The following is a 17,607-nucleotide window of genomic DNA, read 5'->3' as shown; positions in this document are numbered from 1 at the left end:
GGGCCGCCAAGCAACGCGTGCTCTGCGCCCTCAACCACAGCCTCCAGGACGCGCTCAACTATGGGCTTTTCCAGCCGCCCTCCCGGGGCCGCGCCGGCAAGTTCCTGGATGAGGAGCGGCTCCTGCAGGATTACCCGCCCAACCTGGACACGCCCCTGCCCTACCTGGAGGTAAGTGGCCGGCGGGGGATGAGCTGAAGAGCGCGCCGGGTGGACCACCAAGCTCCGTGGCGGGACCAGTGAAGGGCACGGCAGTGGGGAACACAAGTGGGAGGAGTGAGGGTGGAGGCAGTGTGTGTGTGTGTGTGTGTGTGTGGGGGGTGTGCTGTGTGCAGAGTGCAGTGAGTGTGTACAGTGTGCAGCGAGCAGGCACACTGTGTGCAATGAGTAGGCACAGTGTGTGCAGCGAGTGGGCACAGTGCATTTAGTGGGCACAGTGTGTACAGTGAGTGGGCACAGTGTGCAGTTTGCAGGCTGTGTGCCTAGTAAGGATGTACAGTATGGGCAGTGTGCAGTGTGTGCAGTGAGCGGGCAAGGTGTGCACAGTATGTACAGTGTAGCAGGCACAGTGTGTGCAAGTGGGCACAGTGTATGCAGTGAGCTGGCAGTGTGAGCAGTGTGCAGGCAGTGTGAGCAGTGTGCAGTGAGCAGGCACAGTGTGTGCAGCGAGTGGGCACAGTGTGCAGTGAGCAGGCAGTGTGCCCAGTAAGGATGTACAGTATGGGCAGTGTGCAGTGTGTGCAGCGAGCAGGCAAGGCATTCATAGTATGTACAGTGTGAGCAGTGTGCAGTGTGTGCAGTGTGTGCAGTGAAGCAGGCACAGTGTATGCAGCGAGTGGGCACAGTGTGTGCAGTGAGCTGGCAGTGTGAGCAGGAAAGACGTACAGTGTGTGCAGCAAGCAGGCAGTTTGTGCAGCGAGTGGGCACAGTGTGTGCGGCGAGTGGGCACAGTGTGTGCAGTGAGCAGGTAGCGTGCTCAGAAAGGATGTACGGTATGGGCAGTGTGCAGCGTGTGCAGTGAGCAGGCAAGGTGCGCACAGTATGTACAGTGTGAGCAGTGTGCAGTGTGCAGTGTGTGCAGTGAGCATATGTAGTGAGCAGGCAGTGTGTGCAGTCAGCAGGCACAGTGTGTGCAGTGGGTGGGCAGTGTGCACAGCATGTACAGCGTGAGTGGTGTGTGCTGTGTGCCGTGAGCCTGTGTAGTGAGTGGGCACAGCGCAGTGAGTGTGCACAAAGTATGCAATGAGCATGTACAGTGTGTGCAGTGAGCACATGCAGTGTGTGCAGCGAGTGGTGTGCAGTGCGCAGTGTGTGCAGTGAGTGTGTGCACTGCATGCAATGAGCAGTGCGTACAGCATTGCAGTGTAGGGCAGTGAGTATAGAGTGAGTGGGGTTGTGATTGTGGTAAGCAGGATGTGCAGTATACAGTGAGCAGTGTGGGCTGTGTGCAGCACATACAGAGTGTGTGGTGTGTGTAGTTTTGAACAGTATGTGCACTGAGCAGCATGGGTGGTGTGGATGCTGAGCAGTGTTCTCCAGGGAGGAGTGTGAGCAGGAGTGAGTGCCAGAGGGGTGTGTGGTGTGAGCAGGGCTATCTGTGTGCACATTCGTTCCTTTCTCCAGTTGTGAAGTCTTGTGAAGGCCAACCTAAGTCCCCTCCTTTGCTCACCCATGCATGGTGTGAAGATGTATTGAGTGCCCTGCTAAGCATGGGGACACAAACTGGGTCAGTCCTGTGGAAGGTCTTGAAGTTTGGCAGGGTGGAGGGGGGTGCCCAGCTGCAATGGGCATTGAATAAGGATCTTGTGAGCTGAGCTCAAAATTGGGCGGGCCTCCGTGGTGGCACAGGAAAGTGGGGTCAGTTCTTCCTGGAGAGTGTAGGGGGACGTCTAGGAAGGTAAGCCTGGAATCAGGCCTTCAGAGAGGAGTGGGGTTTTGCAGAGAATCCTGGGGTTGGGAAGGAGACAGGACAGTGCAGGCTGCGGGCAGCTAGGCATGTGCGTTCCATTGCGCTGCATCATGCCTGAGTGTGGTGGGTGCATGGCAGCTGTTAGCTCTGTCCACCGTGGTAGTATGTGCACCTGGATTTGTGTGGCATTGGGTTGTGCTGCACTGATGGTGTGTACAGGAGGGCAGTAAGGGGTGCGGTGTGGCCAGCATGAGCGGGACGGGGTTTGTGCATGGACTCCCTTGCTCAGCCGGGGTGGGGCCATTTTCTCTACCTTTTCTTTATCTGAGCAGTTTCGATACAAGCGGCGAGTTTATGCCCAGAACCTCATTGATGATAAGCAGTTTGCAAAGCTTCACACAAAGGTAAAGGATCATGGGGAGGGGGCTCCTGAGGTTCCCTCTTGCCTCCCTGTGCCTGCTGTCCCCCACCCCAGCTTGGGGCTGACCACAGTCCCCCAGCTTCAGCTCAGTCTATGTCCCTATCATCAGGGGCCCAGAGCCGGTACTGGGTGTGGCTGGAGGGCTGGGCACAGATTCCCGGCCCCATCGCTGGGGGACAGGTGGTACAGTGATGTGTTCCAGGTAGATCAGACTCTTGCTGACCCCCCTGGCTTAGGGGCTGGTGTGTCCTGTGAGAAGCTGGGTGGGAGAGGGAATGGACAAGCATCTGATATGATGGCTGTTGGGACAGGGCACCCAGCATTGAGTGGTCAGCCAGTGCTGGGCATTTGTAATTAGACCTCTCGTTAATCCTCTTCCAGAGGGACTATTATAACCCTATTTCACAGATGGGGACACGGAGTGCCCAACTGTGTAGACAGTGAAGCTGGGGCTGAACCCAGATCTGTCTGATTCCAGGCCCTGTGCCCAAGCATACCTGTGAGGGGTCTTTACTGCTGGGGGGTGCCACCCCTAACTGGGCCTGACCCCAAATGCTCTTGAGGGGGGCACCTTACTATTTCTCTTTACCTTACTATTTACCTCTGAATGTCAGAGGGGCAGGGTGGGTGCCACAGTCCCTCCCCAGGGGTTCCCATCCCCGCTCACAGGCCAGCAGGCACTTGCTTGCTGGATACTTTATGGGCAGTCTCTGGAGCCCAGGAGAGGGGTCAGAACTGTCAGCCCTGTGCCCTAATGGTCCCGTCAGTGACTTTGGAACTTCAGGCTTCTGTGCCAGACTTTGCTGCTGCCCCAGGGCAGGCGGTGGTCAATGGCTTTAGCACTATGGCTGGGCAGAGTCCACTGTGGAAGGGTCCCCTGTCCCGCCACTGGCCCTTACTTGACCTTGTCAACCTGGGTTCCTCCCCCATGGCCACCTCTCCCTCCAGATCTCTCTTCAGTGACCAACAAGACATGAGTGACTCACTCTGCAGTAGGTCTCGTTAGTTTTTAGAATGAGCCTAAACTTCTTACATAGCCCCGTGTTTCTGCCTGCCTGAGCTCCAGCAGCATTTCCCTCACCCTGGTAGTGAGCACTTCCTCCTCTTTCACTGCCTGGCCCTCCTGAGGAGGTTGCCTCCCAAGGCAGGGGTCCCTCTGGCACCCTCCCCTATTTCTGATGTACATTGGGGGTTTATGGAAAGGCCCAGGCCTTTGGCCAGGGCACCTTGCCTTGTGTGTGTGGCGTCCGTAGTGCCGGCTGGGGAAGTCACGTCTTGTGGGGCGAGTGAATAAACGGGGTGAATGAGTACAAGGCCATCAGTCATGTCACAGGAGGGGTCCCTGGGGTGGGGCTCTGCCGTGGGGTGAGCTGGAGAGGAAGATGCACCGGAGAAGGAGCAGATCGTCTCAGGGTGCTGAGGATCCAGGGCTGCTGTGGGGCTGGTTCCTGCCTGGGTGGACCTCGGCTCTTCTAGGCTAGGCAGGTTGGGGCGGCAGAGCCAGGGCAGTGACTGAGCCTGGAGTAGGGGACTTGCTTGGGGCTCGACCAGGGTGACCTGGCCTTGGTGAGGGGCTACTTGGGTGCAAGCTGACAGTCGTGACCGGTTTGGCTATCAGGATGCAAGGAAGGGTTTTGAGCTGTGCGTGGGCCCACCCAAGTGGGGATTGGGGCCGTGGTGGGAGTGCAGGGCTGTGGGTGACAATTGCAAAGTCAGGTGACAGGTCAGATTGGTAGGGATGTGGCAGGGGACGCCTGAAGGTGGCCTGAGGCTTGCAGGAGGAAGGCGGGTAATGTTCAGATGGTAGAGACCTTGGTGCCAGGCTGACTGATGGCCGGTGTTCCAGGCGAACCTGAAGAAGTTCATGGACTATGTCCAGCTGCATAGCACGGACAAGGTGGCCCGCCTGCTGGACAAGGGGCTGGACCCCAACTTCCATGACCCTGACTCAGGAGGTGAGCAGAGCAGGGGAGGGGCATGGCCTTTGAGCGGCTGGGAGCCTGACCCTTATCTGTCTCTGAACCCAGAGTGCCCCCTGAGCCTCGCAGCCCAGCTGGACAACGCCACGGACCTGCTGAAGGTGCTGAAGAATGGCGGTGCCCACCTGGACTTCCGCACTCGCGATGGGCTCACTGCCGTGCACTGTGCCACGCGCCAGCGGAATGCGGCAGCACTGACGGTCAGTGAGGGCTGAGCCTGGCCTGGTGATGGGGCTGGGGGCCACTGTGCCTGGTGTGGATACTGAGGCTACTCACCCTCAGACCCTGCTGGACCTGGGGGCTTCGCCTGACTACAAGGACAGCCGCGGCTTGACACCCCTCTACCACAGCGCCCTGGGGGGTGGGGACGCCCTCTGCTGTGAGCTGCTTCTCCACGACCACGCTCAGCTGGGGACCACCGACGAGAATGGCTGGCAGGAGATCCACCAGGTGTGCAGGGAGCTGAGGTGGGGTCCCGGCCTGTGTGTGCTGGGTGTGGGGTCCTGACTCTGTCTGTAGGGGTGGGGGCCCTAGCCTCTGCCCAGGGACCCTACAGCACCTTGCTCCCCGCACAGGCCTGCCGCTTTGGGCACGTGCAGCACCTGGAGCACCTGCTGTTCTACGGGGCCAACATGGGGGCCCAGAATGCCTCGGGGAACACAGCCCTGCACATCTGTGCCCTCTACAACCAGGTGCGACTGTGTGTGCTGCACATGCCTGCACCAGCAAGTGTGGATATACTCGCCTGTTCTGGGGCATAGGCTTCACATGTGTGCACGTGTGTTCTGAATGACCAGGTATGAATTGGGTACATCTAGGCCCTGTGGGCCAGGTGAGACCTGAGCGTGTATACCTACCTGCTTGTCCCTGTGCCACTCAGTATACATGGAACAAATAGGCGTGAGTCCGTGTGTGTGAGCCTGTGCCCTGCGCACGCCATGCGTGCATTCCTGCGTGCACATGTGCTGTCGTGCTCCGATGGTCTCTCCAGCCACCCAGCTGTGATCCCCTCTTCTCCCCGACAGGAGAGCTGTGCTCGTGTCCTGCTTTTCCGTGGGGCCAACAGGGATGTCCGCAACTACAACAGCCAGACAGCCTTCCAGGTACACTGGGGGTTCACAGGAGTGTCTCTGTGTCCGTGTGACCTGACTTCTCTGAACCTTGGTTCTTCCCTGGAAGGCCCTGAGGGAGCACCTCCCCCAGGACTGCCCACGAGGAGGTGTGGGGGGACGAGCCCAGCACGTGAGGAGGTGTTTGGTGCTGATGTTCCCTTCATCCCCCTGCCAGGGAAAGAGGAGGGTCAGAAGGGCTCCGGGGCGGGGGACAGGGAGGCTGAGAAGACTGGGGTGACAGGTGTGGGTCTGACCCCCCCCCCCAGAGACCAGCAGGGGTGCAGAAGCCAAACTGGAGAAGGGGTGTGGTCCCAGCCGCTGATGTAATTCCGGGTCGGTTGGCACTGATGACCAGGTGGACGTGGTCTCTGTGACTTGGAGTTTGTTGGGGAGTCAGGGGAATATCGTGGGGGTTTGCAGACCAGGAATGGAAACAGAACTCTATTTTTAGTAGGAGTGAGGTGTGGGAAGAGTGGTCAGGCTGCTGAGTTGTGTGGTCGTAGAAGGTGGAGGCAGCAGTGGGCTGCCAGAGGGGTTTGGGCACATCGGGAAGCAGATACGCCAGGGCCTGTTGGATGACTGGGTGCAGGGTCACAGGAAGGGGAGGATGAGCTTAGCAGCTTGGGCAGCGATGGGGCCTTGGCTGAGACGGGAAACCTGGCTGCATGTTGGGACAGACCAGTGTGCCCGTTTGCTTGGGACTGCTGGTTTTAGCTCTGAAGTTCTCCTGTCCAGGTAGCCCCTCAGTCCCAGGCAAACAGATGGCGGGTCACTCCAGTTATGAGGCACGCCTGTGGCATTCCAGTTACAGAGAGGAGTGTGTGTCAGTAGAGAAGAGGAATGGGCTGGGGTCTCTGGGGCCCCCAACCAAGGAAGACTCCACACAGGAGCTCGAGAAGGAGCAGCTGGGGCTGGCTGGGGAGGCAAAGCTGGTGCTGCTCAGCCCCCTCCCTGCTCCTCCACGCCTTGACCCCCCTTTCCCTCAGGTGGCCATCATCGCAGGGAACTTCGAGCTTGCAGAGGTCATCAAGACCCACAAAGACTCGGATGTTGGTGAGTTCTGCCCACCTGGGCGGCCCTGTTGAATGTAGATTCGTGTGGTTTTCTGAGGCCTAGCAGACGTGGGGGTCAGTGGTGACATAACAAAGGGGCCCCTTACCCCACATCTGCACTGTGTGGCCAGTGGTCTCTGAGTGGCCACTGCGGGCAGGAGGAATGGGCCACGGGGCCTGTGTTGAGTGAACGTTGCTTTTGGTCTGGGAGAAGAGCATGGTGAGGTTTGGGCTGTGAGCCGGGGCTAGCATTCAGCTTAGGGGACAGCGTAGGTTGAGAGTGGGGTTGAAGTTAGGGTCAGAGTCCCTGCTTCCCGTTAAATCCTAGGAAGGGCCAGCGGAAGACATGGGGCTGGTGGACCTCACTTCACCCTGGAGCAAGTGTGAGTCTAGGTGGTCCGTAGCAAGCTCTCAACATGAAAAGATCACATAAACGACACATAAGGAAAACCAAACAGTGATGGGAAAGCAGAATGGGGCTGGGAATAGTGCCAGAGTCGTCCTCAGGGCAAGGCGCTCTGAGCCCCCTGCTGGTGTGTGCCTCGTGTGTGCGTGACTCACGGTCCTGGAAGAAAAACCAGGAGACACACATGTGGCCTCAGCCAGGACACCCGAGCCTCTGGGAGGTCTCTGGTGGGTGTGGCTGCTGGAGAGGGTGGGCTCTCCTGTGGGAGAGTTGCTGCTGGCCAGGCTGGGACCGTCCTGTTGAGGACCTTCCAGCCTCCTGGCTGCACAGGAGCTCCCTTGCTGATCCCTCCGTGTCCTGGGTGGTCCAGGCTTTTCTGCCTGTGCCTCTCTCTGGAACATGGACTCCCAGGACCCCCTTACTGCCATGAGTGTTTACTTGTGGGTATCCCCATTTTTTGTTTTTGTTTTAATTTGAAGTGACAGTGGGCAGCAAACATTTGGAGCAGGTGTTAGGGTTGGAATCTCACTTGGTTCTAGTGTGAGGTTATGGTCAGGGCTGGAGTTGAATTTTGGACTGGGGTTAAGATTAAGGTCGGTTTCATGTTTAAGAGCCCTTCTTCTGTAGCGTTCCCCCTGAACATCCCCCTGTAAGGCTTGGTTATGAGCCCCTCCACCCCAGGCTGTGTTAGTTGAACCATCTGAGGCTGTGGCAGACCCTCAGTGAGGGCCACAACTGCTCTCAAGGCCACTGCAGGGAAGTGTGTGTTGAGTAAGTAACTGGGCCAGTGGAATGGGTAGGGTCGGAGTCCAGGGTCAGGTCGGGGGAGAACTGTGGTAAGGTTTGGGGTTTGCGTAAGGGGCAACAGATACTTCTGGTTTGGGCTGGTGCTTTGGATGTGGCCCTTAGTGTTGGAGGGCCCTGGTTTGTGCATGTGTGGGGCCTCCTCTTCTACCTGTAATTGTCTTAACCATAGGAAAGCTGTCTAGGAGCTCTGCGCCTCAGTTTCTCTTAAGTGAAACATGGTCTCTTACAGTCATTTGCATCCCCTTCCCCCTGTGGCCTCCTGTGGCATTTGATCCTGGGTGGAGCTGGACTCTGGCCGGTGGCCTTGGTCTAGTTGCTTGGAGGGAGGGTGGGAAGGCCCCATCTGCCCCTCGTCTGTGTGCTGTGGACAGATACCCCAGGGCTCTTGGGGTCACCATGGTTGTGAGTTACTGGCCATCCAACCCAGGTGTGCTTGCTCGGTTGGGGTTAGACACACGTCCCTGAGTGGTAAGGAGCAGGTGTCTGTGTCAGTTCATCCTGATGTGGTCAGCTCTGTGGGCCAACACCACCCTGACCCGCTCAGGTGTCACACACAGACACTAGGGCACCACCCTGACCCGCTCAGGTGTCACACAGACACAGGGTGACGCCGCCAGGTTGCCCTGAGCACAGGCAGCATATTTGTCAGGATTTAATACAAGCCCCTTATCTCAATTTGCCCTCTCAACAATCTCCCAAGAAGTGATTATTAGACTGTTTTACAGAGAAGGAAACTGAGGCACAGAGGGGGTTACTTCAGACGTGATTGATTCAGGGTCTGCCCTTGTCACTCTCATGCCCTCTGTACACATTTGCTCCAAGGACATGACAGTCATGACTTGCGACATCCTATCCCCACTGGGGTCCCAGAGTGGGGCCTGTACACGTAAGAGGAACTGGAAGGAGGTGCCACCTTCTCTGGTGGGAAGGTGCCACCCGGTGGGATCTGGTAGACCGGGACCTGTGTCACCCTTCAGGGGACAGGATAACTTGCTGCCTCTTGACAGCCCTGCTTGCCCCGTCTAGACTGACAGGCCTGGGGGGCGGAGTTGGTATCCCACAGTGCTTTTGATGAGTACTTGGCGAACTGCTTCTCCAGGGTGGTGTCATGCCCATGAGAACACACCTGTGCCTGGGAGTGTGTGCCTGAGAGAGGGTAAGAGACAGCGTGGACCCAAAGAGTGGCCTGACGTGACAGAGGCAAGGAAGCAGAGGTGACCACTTCTAGGCCAGAATGATTCAGTAGCATTTTGTATATTCACAGTGTTGTGCAGCCAATTCTGTTGAATTCCAAAACATTTTCATCACCACAAAATAAGACCTTGAACACATTAAGCAATAATTCTGCATTAATTACCCTTTCCCTCCAACTCTGTCAGCCATTAACGCACTTTCGTCTCGGTGGACTAGAGATTTACCTATTCTTGATATTTCATGTCAATGGAATCATATAATATGTGACACTTAGTGTCTGGCTGCTTTTACTCAACATGTTTTTGAGCTTCACCTTGTAGGATATATCACTACTTCATTCCTTCTTATGGCTGAATAATATTTCACTGTTGGTATAAATGACATTTTGTTTATGCATTCATCTGTCAATGGAGATGTGGGTTGTGTCTACCTTTTGACTATTTTGAATATGGCTGCTATCAACATGTGTGTACATGTACTTGTTTGAATACCTATTTTCAATCTCTTAGGTATATACCTAGTAATGGAATTTTGGAATCATATGATAATTCTATGTTTAACTTCTTGAGGAATTGCCAAACTGTTTTCCACCATTTTGCATTCCCACCAGTGATGTAAGAGGCTTCCAATTTGTTCACATCTTCAACAGTTGTTACTATCCTTTTTTTTTTTTTTTGACTATAGCCATCCTAGTAAGTGTGAAATGGTATTTCATTGTGGTTTTGACTTGTATTTCCCTAGTGACTAATGATGTTCTGCATCTTTTCTTTTTTTTTTTTTTTTTGAAACGGAGTCTCGCTCTGTCGCCCAGGCTGGAGTGCAGTGGCCGGATCTCAGCTCACTGCAACCTCCACCTCCCGGGTTCACGCCATTCTCCTGCCTCAGCCTCCCGAGTAGCTGGGACTACAGGTGCCCGCCACCTCGCCCGGCTAGTTTTTCTGTATTTTTTAGTAGAGACAGGGTTTCACCGTGTTAGCCAGGATGGTCTCGATCTCCTGACCTCGTGATTTGCCCGTCTCGGCCTCCCAAAGTGCTGGGATTACAGGCTTGAGCCACCGCGCCCGGCCTCTGCATCTTTTCATGTGCTTATTGGGCATTTGTATATCTTCTTTGGAGAAAAGTCAAGTCCTCTGTCCATTTTTAAATTGGGTCATTTATTTTTGTTGTTGTTGAGTTGTAAGGGTTCTTTATATATTCTGAATACTAAACTTGTATGGAATATGTGATTTGTAAATATTTTCTCTGTAGAATAGGAGATCCTTGTCACTTTTTCGTTAATATCCTTTGATATTCAAGAATTTTTAATTTTGATAAAGTTCAAGGTATTTATTTTTTTCTTTTGTTGTTCATGCTTTTGGTGTCATAGGTCACGAGGGTTTATCCTCTAGGTTTTCTTCTAAGAATTTTATGGTTTTTACTCCTATATTTAGGTTACTGATCCATTTTAAGTTAACTTTTGTTTATAGTGTGAGGTAGGGAGCCATCTTCATTCTTTTGCATATGAATATCCAATTGTCCAGGACCATTTGTTGAAGAGACTATTCTATTCCCATTGAATGGTCTTGGCACCCTTGTTGAAAATGAATTGATCCTAGATATGTGGGTTTATTTGGACTCTCAATTCTATCCCAGTGGTCTACATGTATATTCTTACGCCAGTACCACATGGTTTTGATTATTGCAGCTTTGTAGTAACTTTTTATTTTTATTTTTTTGGAGATGGAGTATTGCTCTTGTACCCAGGCTGGAATGCAATGGCGCAATCTCAGCTCACTGCAACCTCCACCTCCCAGGTTCAAGCAATTCTCCTGCCTCAGCCTCCAAAGTAGCTGGGATTACAGGTGTGTGCCACCATGCCCAGCTAATTTTTGTATTATTGGTAGAGATGGAGTTTGACCATATTGGCCAGGCTGGTCTCGAACTCTTGACCTCAGGTGATCCACCCACCTCCGTCTCCCAAAGCGTTGGGATTACAGGCATGAGCCACTGCACCCATCATGTAGTAACTTTTGAAATCAGGAGGTTTGAGTGCTTCAACTTTGTTCTTCTTATTTGTTATTGTTTTGGCTAATCATGGCCCCTTGCAATACCATATAGATTTGAACATTGCTTTTCTATTTGTGCAAAAAGGGACATTGGAATTTTGCATTGAATCTGTCAATCACTCTAGGTGACATTAACATTTTAACACCATTGTCTTCCAATTAATGAACATGGGATGTCCTTTTATTTATTTAGGTCATCTCTAAGCAGTGTTTTGTCATTTTCAGTATATAGATTTTTTTACTTCCTTAGTTAAATTTATTCTTGAGTATTTTCTTCTTTTGGATGCTATTATAAATGGAATTATCTTCTTAATTTCCTTTTTGGATTGTTCATTGCTGGTGTATAAAAACAAGTGATTTTTTTGTGCTGATCTTGTGGCCTACAACTTTGCTGAATTTATTTATTAGCTCTAGTAGCTCTTTTGGTGTATTCTTTGGGATTTTCTATATATAGGATCACGCCATCTGCAAATAGAGATAGTTTTACTTCTTCTTTCCCAATTTGGGTACCTTTTTTTTTTTTTTTTTTTTTCCTGTCTAGAACTTTCAGTACAGTGTTAAATACCAGTAGTGAAAGCAGGCATCTTTGCCTTGTTCCTGATCTTAGGGGGAAAGCATTCAGTCTTTCACCATTGCGTATGATGCTATCTATGTGTGTGCTTGTTTGTTTGTTTTTTAAATATGGAATGCTTCACGAATTTGCATGTCATCCTTGTGCAGAGGACATGCTAATCTTTGTATCATTCCAATTTTAGTATATGTGCTGCTGAAGCAAGCACTTCGGATTTTTAATAAATTTCCTTTATTATGTTGAGGAAGTTACTAGCCTCTATTACTAGTTTCCTGAGTGTTTTTATAATGAAAGAGTGTCGGATCATGGCAGATGCTTTTTATGCATCAATTGAAATGATCATGGTTTTTTCCCCCCTTTTCTCTATTAATGTGATGTATTATATTGATTACATTAGTGTGTAGATTTCTTTTCCTGTAATGCCCTTATCTGGCTTTGGTATCAGGGTAATACTGGCCTCATGAAATGAGGGAGTGTTCCCTCCTCTTCTGCTTTTTGGAAGAGTTTGAGAATTTGTGTCAATTCTTTAAATTTCTAGTAGAGTGCACCAGTGATGCCATCTGGTGGTGGACTTTTCTTCGTTGGGAGGCTTGTGATTAAGGATTCAATCTCTTTGCTTGTTATAGGTCTGTTTAAATTTTCTATTTCTTCTTGAGTCAGTTTTGGTAATTTGTGTTTTTCTAGAAATTTGTCTACCTCATCTAGCTTTCCTGTTTGTTGGCATATAATTGTTCATAGTATTATATTCTTTTTTAACTTTTGTAATACTGGTAGTAAGTCCCCAAATTTCATTTGTGATTTTAGTTATTTCTGTCCATCTTCTCTCCTTACTAGTCAATCTAGCTAAAGGTTTGTCAATTATGTTGATATTGTCAAAGAAACAACCTTTTTATTTCCTTGATTCTCCACTGTTTTTCTCTTTTCTTTATCTCTGCTCTAATCTTACTGTTTCCTTCCTTCTGCTTGCTTTTCTTTCTTTTGCTCGTTTGGTTTGCTCTTTCTCGTTTGCTTGTTTGTTTGTTTCTTTTTGGTCGTCTTTCTCTAGTCCGTCCGTCCCTCTCTTGCTTCCTTCCTCTTTCTTTTGTTTGCTCTTCTTTCTCTAGTTTTCTTCTCTGTTTTTTTTTTTTTTTTTTTCTTGGAGATAGAGTTTCTCTCTTGTTGCCTAGGCTGGAGTGCAATGGTGCGATCTCAGCTCACCGCAACCTCGGCCAACTGGGTTCAAGCAATTCTCCTGCTGCAGCCTCCCGAGAAGCTGGGATTATAGGCACCCGCCACCACGCCCAGCTGATTTTGTATTTTTCAGAGACAGAGTTTCTCTGTGTTGGTCAGGCTGGTCTCGAACTCCCGACCTCAGGTGATCTGCCCACCTCAGCCTCCCAAGTGCTGGGATTACAGGCATGAGCCACTGTGCCCAGTCTCTTTTCTTTTATTTGTTCATTCATACAGACAAGGTCTCACTATGCTGCTAGGCTGGTCTTGAACTCCTGGGCTCAAGTGATCCTCCTGCTTTGGCCTCCCAAAGTGCTGGGATAACAGGCATGAGCCACTGAGCCTGGCCTTCTCTTGTTTCTTTTTTATTTCTTTTTTTTTTTTTTCTTGAGATGGAGTTTCACTCTTGTTGCCCAGGCTGGAGTGCAATGGCGCAATCTCGGCTCACTGCCACCTCCACCTCCCGGGTTCAAGCAATTCTCATGCCTCAGCCTCCTGAGTAGCTGGGATTACAGGCATGCACCACCACACCTGGCTAATTTTTGTATTATTAGTAGAGACTAATATTAGGTTTCTCCATGTTGGTCAGGCTGGTCTCGAACTCCCGACCTCAGGTGATCTGCCTGCCTCGGCCTCCCAGAGTGCTAGGATTACAGGCGTGAGCCACCGTACCTGGCCTTCTCTTGTTTCTTAAGATGTATAATTAGGTTATTGATTTGAAATTGTTCTCCTTTTTAAAAGTAAGTGTTTACAGCATTAAATTTCCCTTTAAGCACTGCTTTTGCTCCATATGTTGTATTTTTGTTCTTGTTTGTCTTAAAGTGTCTTCTAATTTTCCTTATCATTTCTTTATTTCTTTTTTTTTTCTTTTCTTTTCTTTTTTTTTTTTTAGAGATGGGATCTTACTCTATGGCCCAGGCTGGAGTGCCCTGGCTTGATCATAGCTCACTGCAGCCTCAACCTCCTGGTCTCAAGCCATCCTGCCACCTCAGCTTCCTGAGTAGCTGGAACTACAGGGTGCAGCACCACACCTGGCTATCGTTTTCTATTTTTTATAGAGATGGGGGTGTCACTATGTTGTCCAGGCTGGTCTCAACCTCCTGGCTTCAAGTGATCCTCCTGCCTTGACCTCCCAAAGTGCTGGGATTACAGGCGTAAGCCACCATGCTCAGCCTGATTTCTTTTTTGACACTGGTTGTTTAGGAGTATGGTGTTTAATTTCCACATATTTGTGAATTTTTCAGTTTTCTTTCACTTCTCGATTTCCAGCTTTGTTTTGTTGTGATTGAAAAATATACTTTGTATGATTTCAGTCTTTTAAAACTTTATTGAGACTTGTTTTGCAGTCATGCAGTCTGTCTGGAAGAATGTTCCATGTGTACTTGAGAAGAATTCTTGAATATATTCTGCCCTTGTTGGGTGGCATGTTCTGTATGTATCATTAAGTCTAATTGGTTTAAGTCTTCTATGTCCTCATTGATCTCTCCAGATGTTCTACCCATTATTGAAAGTAAGATATTAAAGTCTCTTACTATTATTGTGGAACTGTCTATTTCTCTCTTAAATTGTGTTGTTTGTATCATATTTTGATGTTCTGTTGTTCGGTTTGTATATGTTAATAATTGTTAATCAACATACAATGTCCTTCTCTGTCTCTTGTTACAGTTTTTATCTTAAAGTTTATTTTGTATGATATTAATATAACCACCCAGCTCTCTTTTGGTTACTATTTACATTACATTGCTTTTTTTATCCTTTCACTTTGAACCTATTTGTGTCTTTGGATTTAAAGTGATTATTTTGTAAGTAGCCTATAGCTTGTTCATACTTTTTAATCACTATCTGCTTTTTAAGTAAAATTCTATTGGAACACAAACACACCTATTTGCTTATGCGTTGTTTGTGGTGGTTTTCATACTGCGGTGGCAGAGTTGAGTCATTGCAACGCAGACTATATAGCTTGCAAAGCCTTAAGTAGTTACTGTCCAATTCTTTCCAGAAAAGGTTTGCTGATCCCTGGTCTAGAATGTCTTTTATAGTTTCCCTGGTTATAGTTAACTACAAATGGTCCTGTTCAGCAGTAGTCTGGTGAGATTTGTCACATGTAGCCTGTTTTGTCTCTCCTGAAGCTTGTGAAATGCAGTTCTCAGAGCATATCTGAGCATCCTCAAGGCCTCATTCGGCTGAGAGGAGAAGCAGGCTTCTACCTCTGAAGCTAGGGTGAGAGGCAGTTTGACTGGGATGTGGCCCTTTAATGGTAGCTTCATTTGTAGGGTGGCCAACTCCTTTGGTTTGCCTGGAAGCAAGGCAGTTCCTGGAACATAGGATTTAGTTTTAACATCTGGAAAGCCTGGGCGAACTGGAGAAGTTGGTCACCCAGTTGGCTTTTCAGAGTCTTACCTATGCCCCCTTACCCCAGTACCATTCAGGGAAACCCCCAGCTATGCAAAGCGGCGGCGACTGGCTGGCCCCAGTGGCTTGGCATCCCCTCGGCCTCTGCAGCGCTCAGCCAGCGATATCAACCTGAAGGGGGAGGCACAGCCAGCAGCTTCTCCTGGACCCTCGCTGAGAAGCCTCCCCCACCAGCTGCTGCTCCAGCGGCTGCAAGAGGAGAAAGATCGTGACCGGGATGCCGACCAGGAGAGCAACATCAGTGGCCCCTTAGCAGGCAGGGGCAGCCAGAGCAAGATCAGGTAGGAGGGGGCTGGGAGGCCCTGGAGGTGTGGGGAGGGTGGGGTGCTGGGACCTGAGCCAGGAGGAGCCAGCACTGGGAGGCAGAGAGAGGCCTGGTGGTGCCTAGCACCTGTGTAGTGATGGGCTAGGGCTTCCTGGTTGGGGAAGGGAAGAAGGTATCTCTGGAGGTGGGGACAGGCACATTCACGCTGGTTTGCGGTTGGAGCTGGGCTTGCCATGAGGACAGTGGGCAGTTGAGGGAGTGTTAGGTGGAGAGGGTATGTTCCCACCTCTGATTTAGAAAACAGACTGTAGTGTCAAACATGGCTGGGAAGAGTCAGGGCTGGTGGCCTGTGGTAGGGGGGTCAGGGATGGAGTTGCCATTCCTGGAGGGCTCAAAATCTACAGGTAAGCCCCACCCTGCCCCCAGGGTACAGTCATGGTTTCTCCCAGCCCTGGTGCACCTACAGGACTGTGTGGCTTCTGTTCTTTACCCTCACCCTGAGGCCTGGGTCCCTGAGGCAGGGATGCCTGGACTGGAGCCCACTGGCCTCTATGGGCTGTGCATTGGGTGCTGAGGTGGGCACTGGCTCTCAGATAGCCACTTTGTGCCTGGGCTTCTCATCAGTAAGTGGGAATAATCCTACCCAAGTCATTGTCTTTGGGAAGCCTTCCAGAATGCCCTGGGCAGGTGAGGGATCACCTGGCAGAGCCTAGCAACTACCGGTGAAAGCACCTGCCCTCCCTGTGCTTTGAAGGCAGACACTGTCTTTCTCGTTTCCTAGTTTCATCAGAGCCAGGCACTGAGGAGGGTGTTTGGCAGACATTGTTGAGTGAAAGAGTTACATAAACGGTATGTTGTTGTCAGGATGGCCGCCGGCCTTTACAGTTCCGTCAGTCCATGCCCGCTGTTGGGCTGAATGGCATGTGTATACTAGCTTGCTTAACCTTGACGACGTACATGTTCATGCTCTGTTATTACCACGTTACAGATGAGTGTCCTGGTACCCAGGTGGGGCCTGTGATGGGTCCAGGGTCAGAGAGCTAGGGATCGGCTTCACTGGGCCCCAGGTAGACCCAATCCCCAACTTTCTAAGCCTAAGTGTTCAGCAGAGGGCTCAGGGTGCAGCAGGGCCTATGGAAGGCACCCCTTCCCGTGCTGCTGCCTCTGCTCTGCAGCCTGTTCTCAGCGATGTCTCCGTGTCTGTCTCTCTGCCCGGACTTGTTGGACTTGCAAGGCTGGCTGTACTGCCCCAAATCTCAATTCTCCCCTGAAGCTTTTTTATAGACCCGCGGGTTTTCTAAGGGCTGTGCGGCCCAGTGGCTAAAGGAACACATTCTGCATTCCGGATGTTTCCATCCCGCAGAAAGGCAGCTCCTAAGTTGGAGGCACGTGTTGCCACAGGCTCCTCCTTGCATTCATTTTGTGTGTGTTCATTCATCCTTTCAGCAGACACAAAACTAAGACCTGCTGTGTGAGGGGCTGCAGCTCACCTGCTCCGTGGGGACGGCAGAATTCCTTCCTCGCAAACAGCTATTAGGTGCCTGGCGCGTCAGAGGTGTGGGTCTCAGGAGGTTGACAGCTGAGGCCCGGGCTTAGCAGCAGTTAGATGGGCAGTGGTCCCCATATGGGGCTGCCCTGGTGAGTGGACGAGGGGCTGAGGAAGTTCGGTGCCCCTAGGAGGGTGGTCACCTCTCCGGGAGGCGAGGCTGGGCCCTGCGCTGCGCGGGTCTCAGGTGGCGGCGGCTCCGCAGCGCCCTCTGTCGGCTGAGCCGGAGCCGTGCCCCGACCCCCAGCAGCCGCCCCAGTATCACACCGGGCAGGGCGGGGCGCGTTTGGGCTGAGAGCCCGTCACTTAGCAGCTGGCCCAGGGGTCAGGATTTTAGAGTAGTTCAGGTGCTGGCAACAGCGTGACGGACAGCCCACAGGAGGGGAAGGAAAGGTGCCCCTGTGTGACTAGAGCATAGCAAATGCCCAAGCCCCAGGGAGCCTGGCTCTTGGAAGAGCGTGTGGCTCTGGCCTGCCTGGGTACTAGGGAGCCAGTGCAGGCTTCTGAGCAGAGCCACAGTGGAGAAGCGAGAGCTCAGACTCTGCCCCAGTCGGGGAGTGGTCTGGGGAAAGTGGGCATCACGCAGTGGGCGTGGGCAGGGGCCGGTGTCCAGGACGAGGGGACACAGGCCTAGAGGGGGACTGGGCGCCCAGCGATCCGGGCCCCGGACCCGGGGGGTG

General features: G+C 51.6%; 1 protein-coding gene across 1 annotated transcript in view; it reads left to right on the top strand.

Moving 5' to 3' along the window:
• Positions 1–2: 2 nt before the first annotated feature.
• SHANK3 (SH3 and multiple ankyrin repeat domains 3) overlaps positions 3–17,607 on the top strand; it is a gene marked incomplete at its 5' end in the record, with an annotated part of 55,846 nt that continues 38,241 nt past the window's right edge. Inside the window, 10 exons of the mRNA XM_011985594.1 lie at positions 3–170; positions 2,241–2,312; positions 4,176–4,284; positions 4,357–4,508; positions 4,591–4,758; positions 4,884–5,000; positions 5,334–5,411; positions 6,407–6,473; positions 15,124–15,397; positions 17,115–17,185. Of these exons, the coding sequence (XP_011840984.1) occupies positions 3–170; positions 2,241–2,312; positions 4,176–4,284; positions 4,357–4,508; positions 4,591–4,758; positions 4,884–5,000; positions 5,334–5,411; positions 6,407–6,473; positions 15,124–15,397; positions 17,115–17,185 (1,276 nt within the window). The remainder of the gene's footprint in view (positions 171–2,240; positions 2,313–4,175; positions 4,285–4,356; positions 4,509–4,590; positions 4,759–4,883; positions 5,001–5,333; positions 5,412–6,406; positions 6,474–15,123; positions 15,398–17,114; positions 17,186–17,607) is intronic.

Source organism: Mandrillus leucophaeus, unplaced genomic scaffold, assembly GCF_000951045.1.
Source record: "Mandrillus leucophaeus isolate KB7577 unplaced genomic scaffold, Mleu.le_1.0 Scaffold288, whole genome shotgun sequence".
NCBI classification, from domain to species: domain Eukaryota; kingdom Metazoa; phylum Chordata; class Mammalia; order Primates; family Cercopithecidae; genus Mandrillus; species Mandrillus leucophaeus.
Note: the sequence above shows the minus strand (reverse complement) of the source record. Positions and strands in the feature narration are given on the sequence as shown.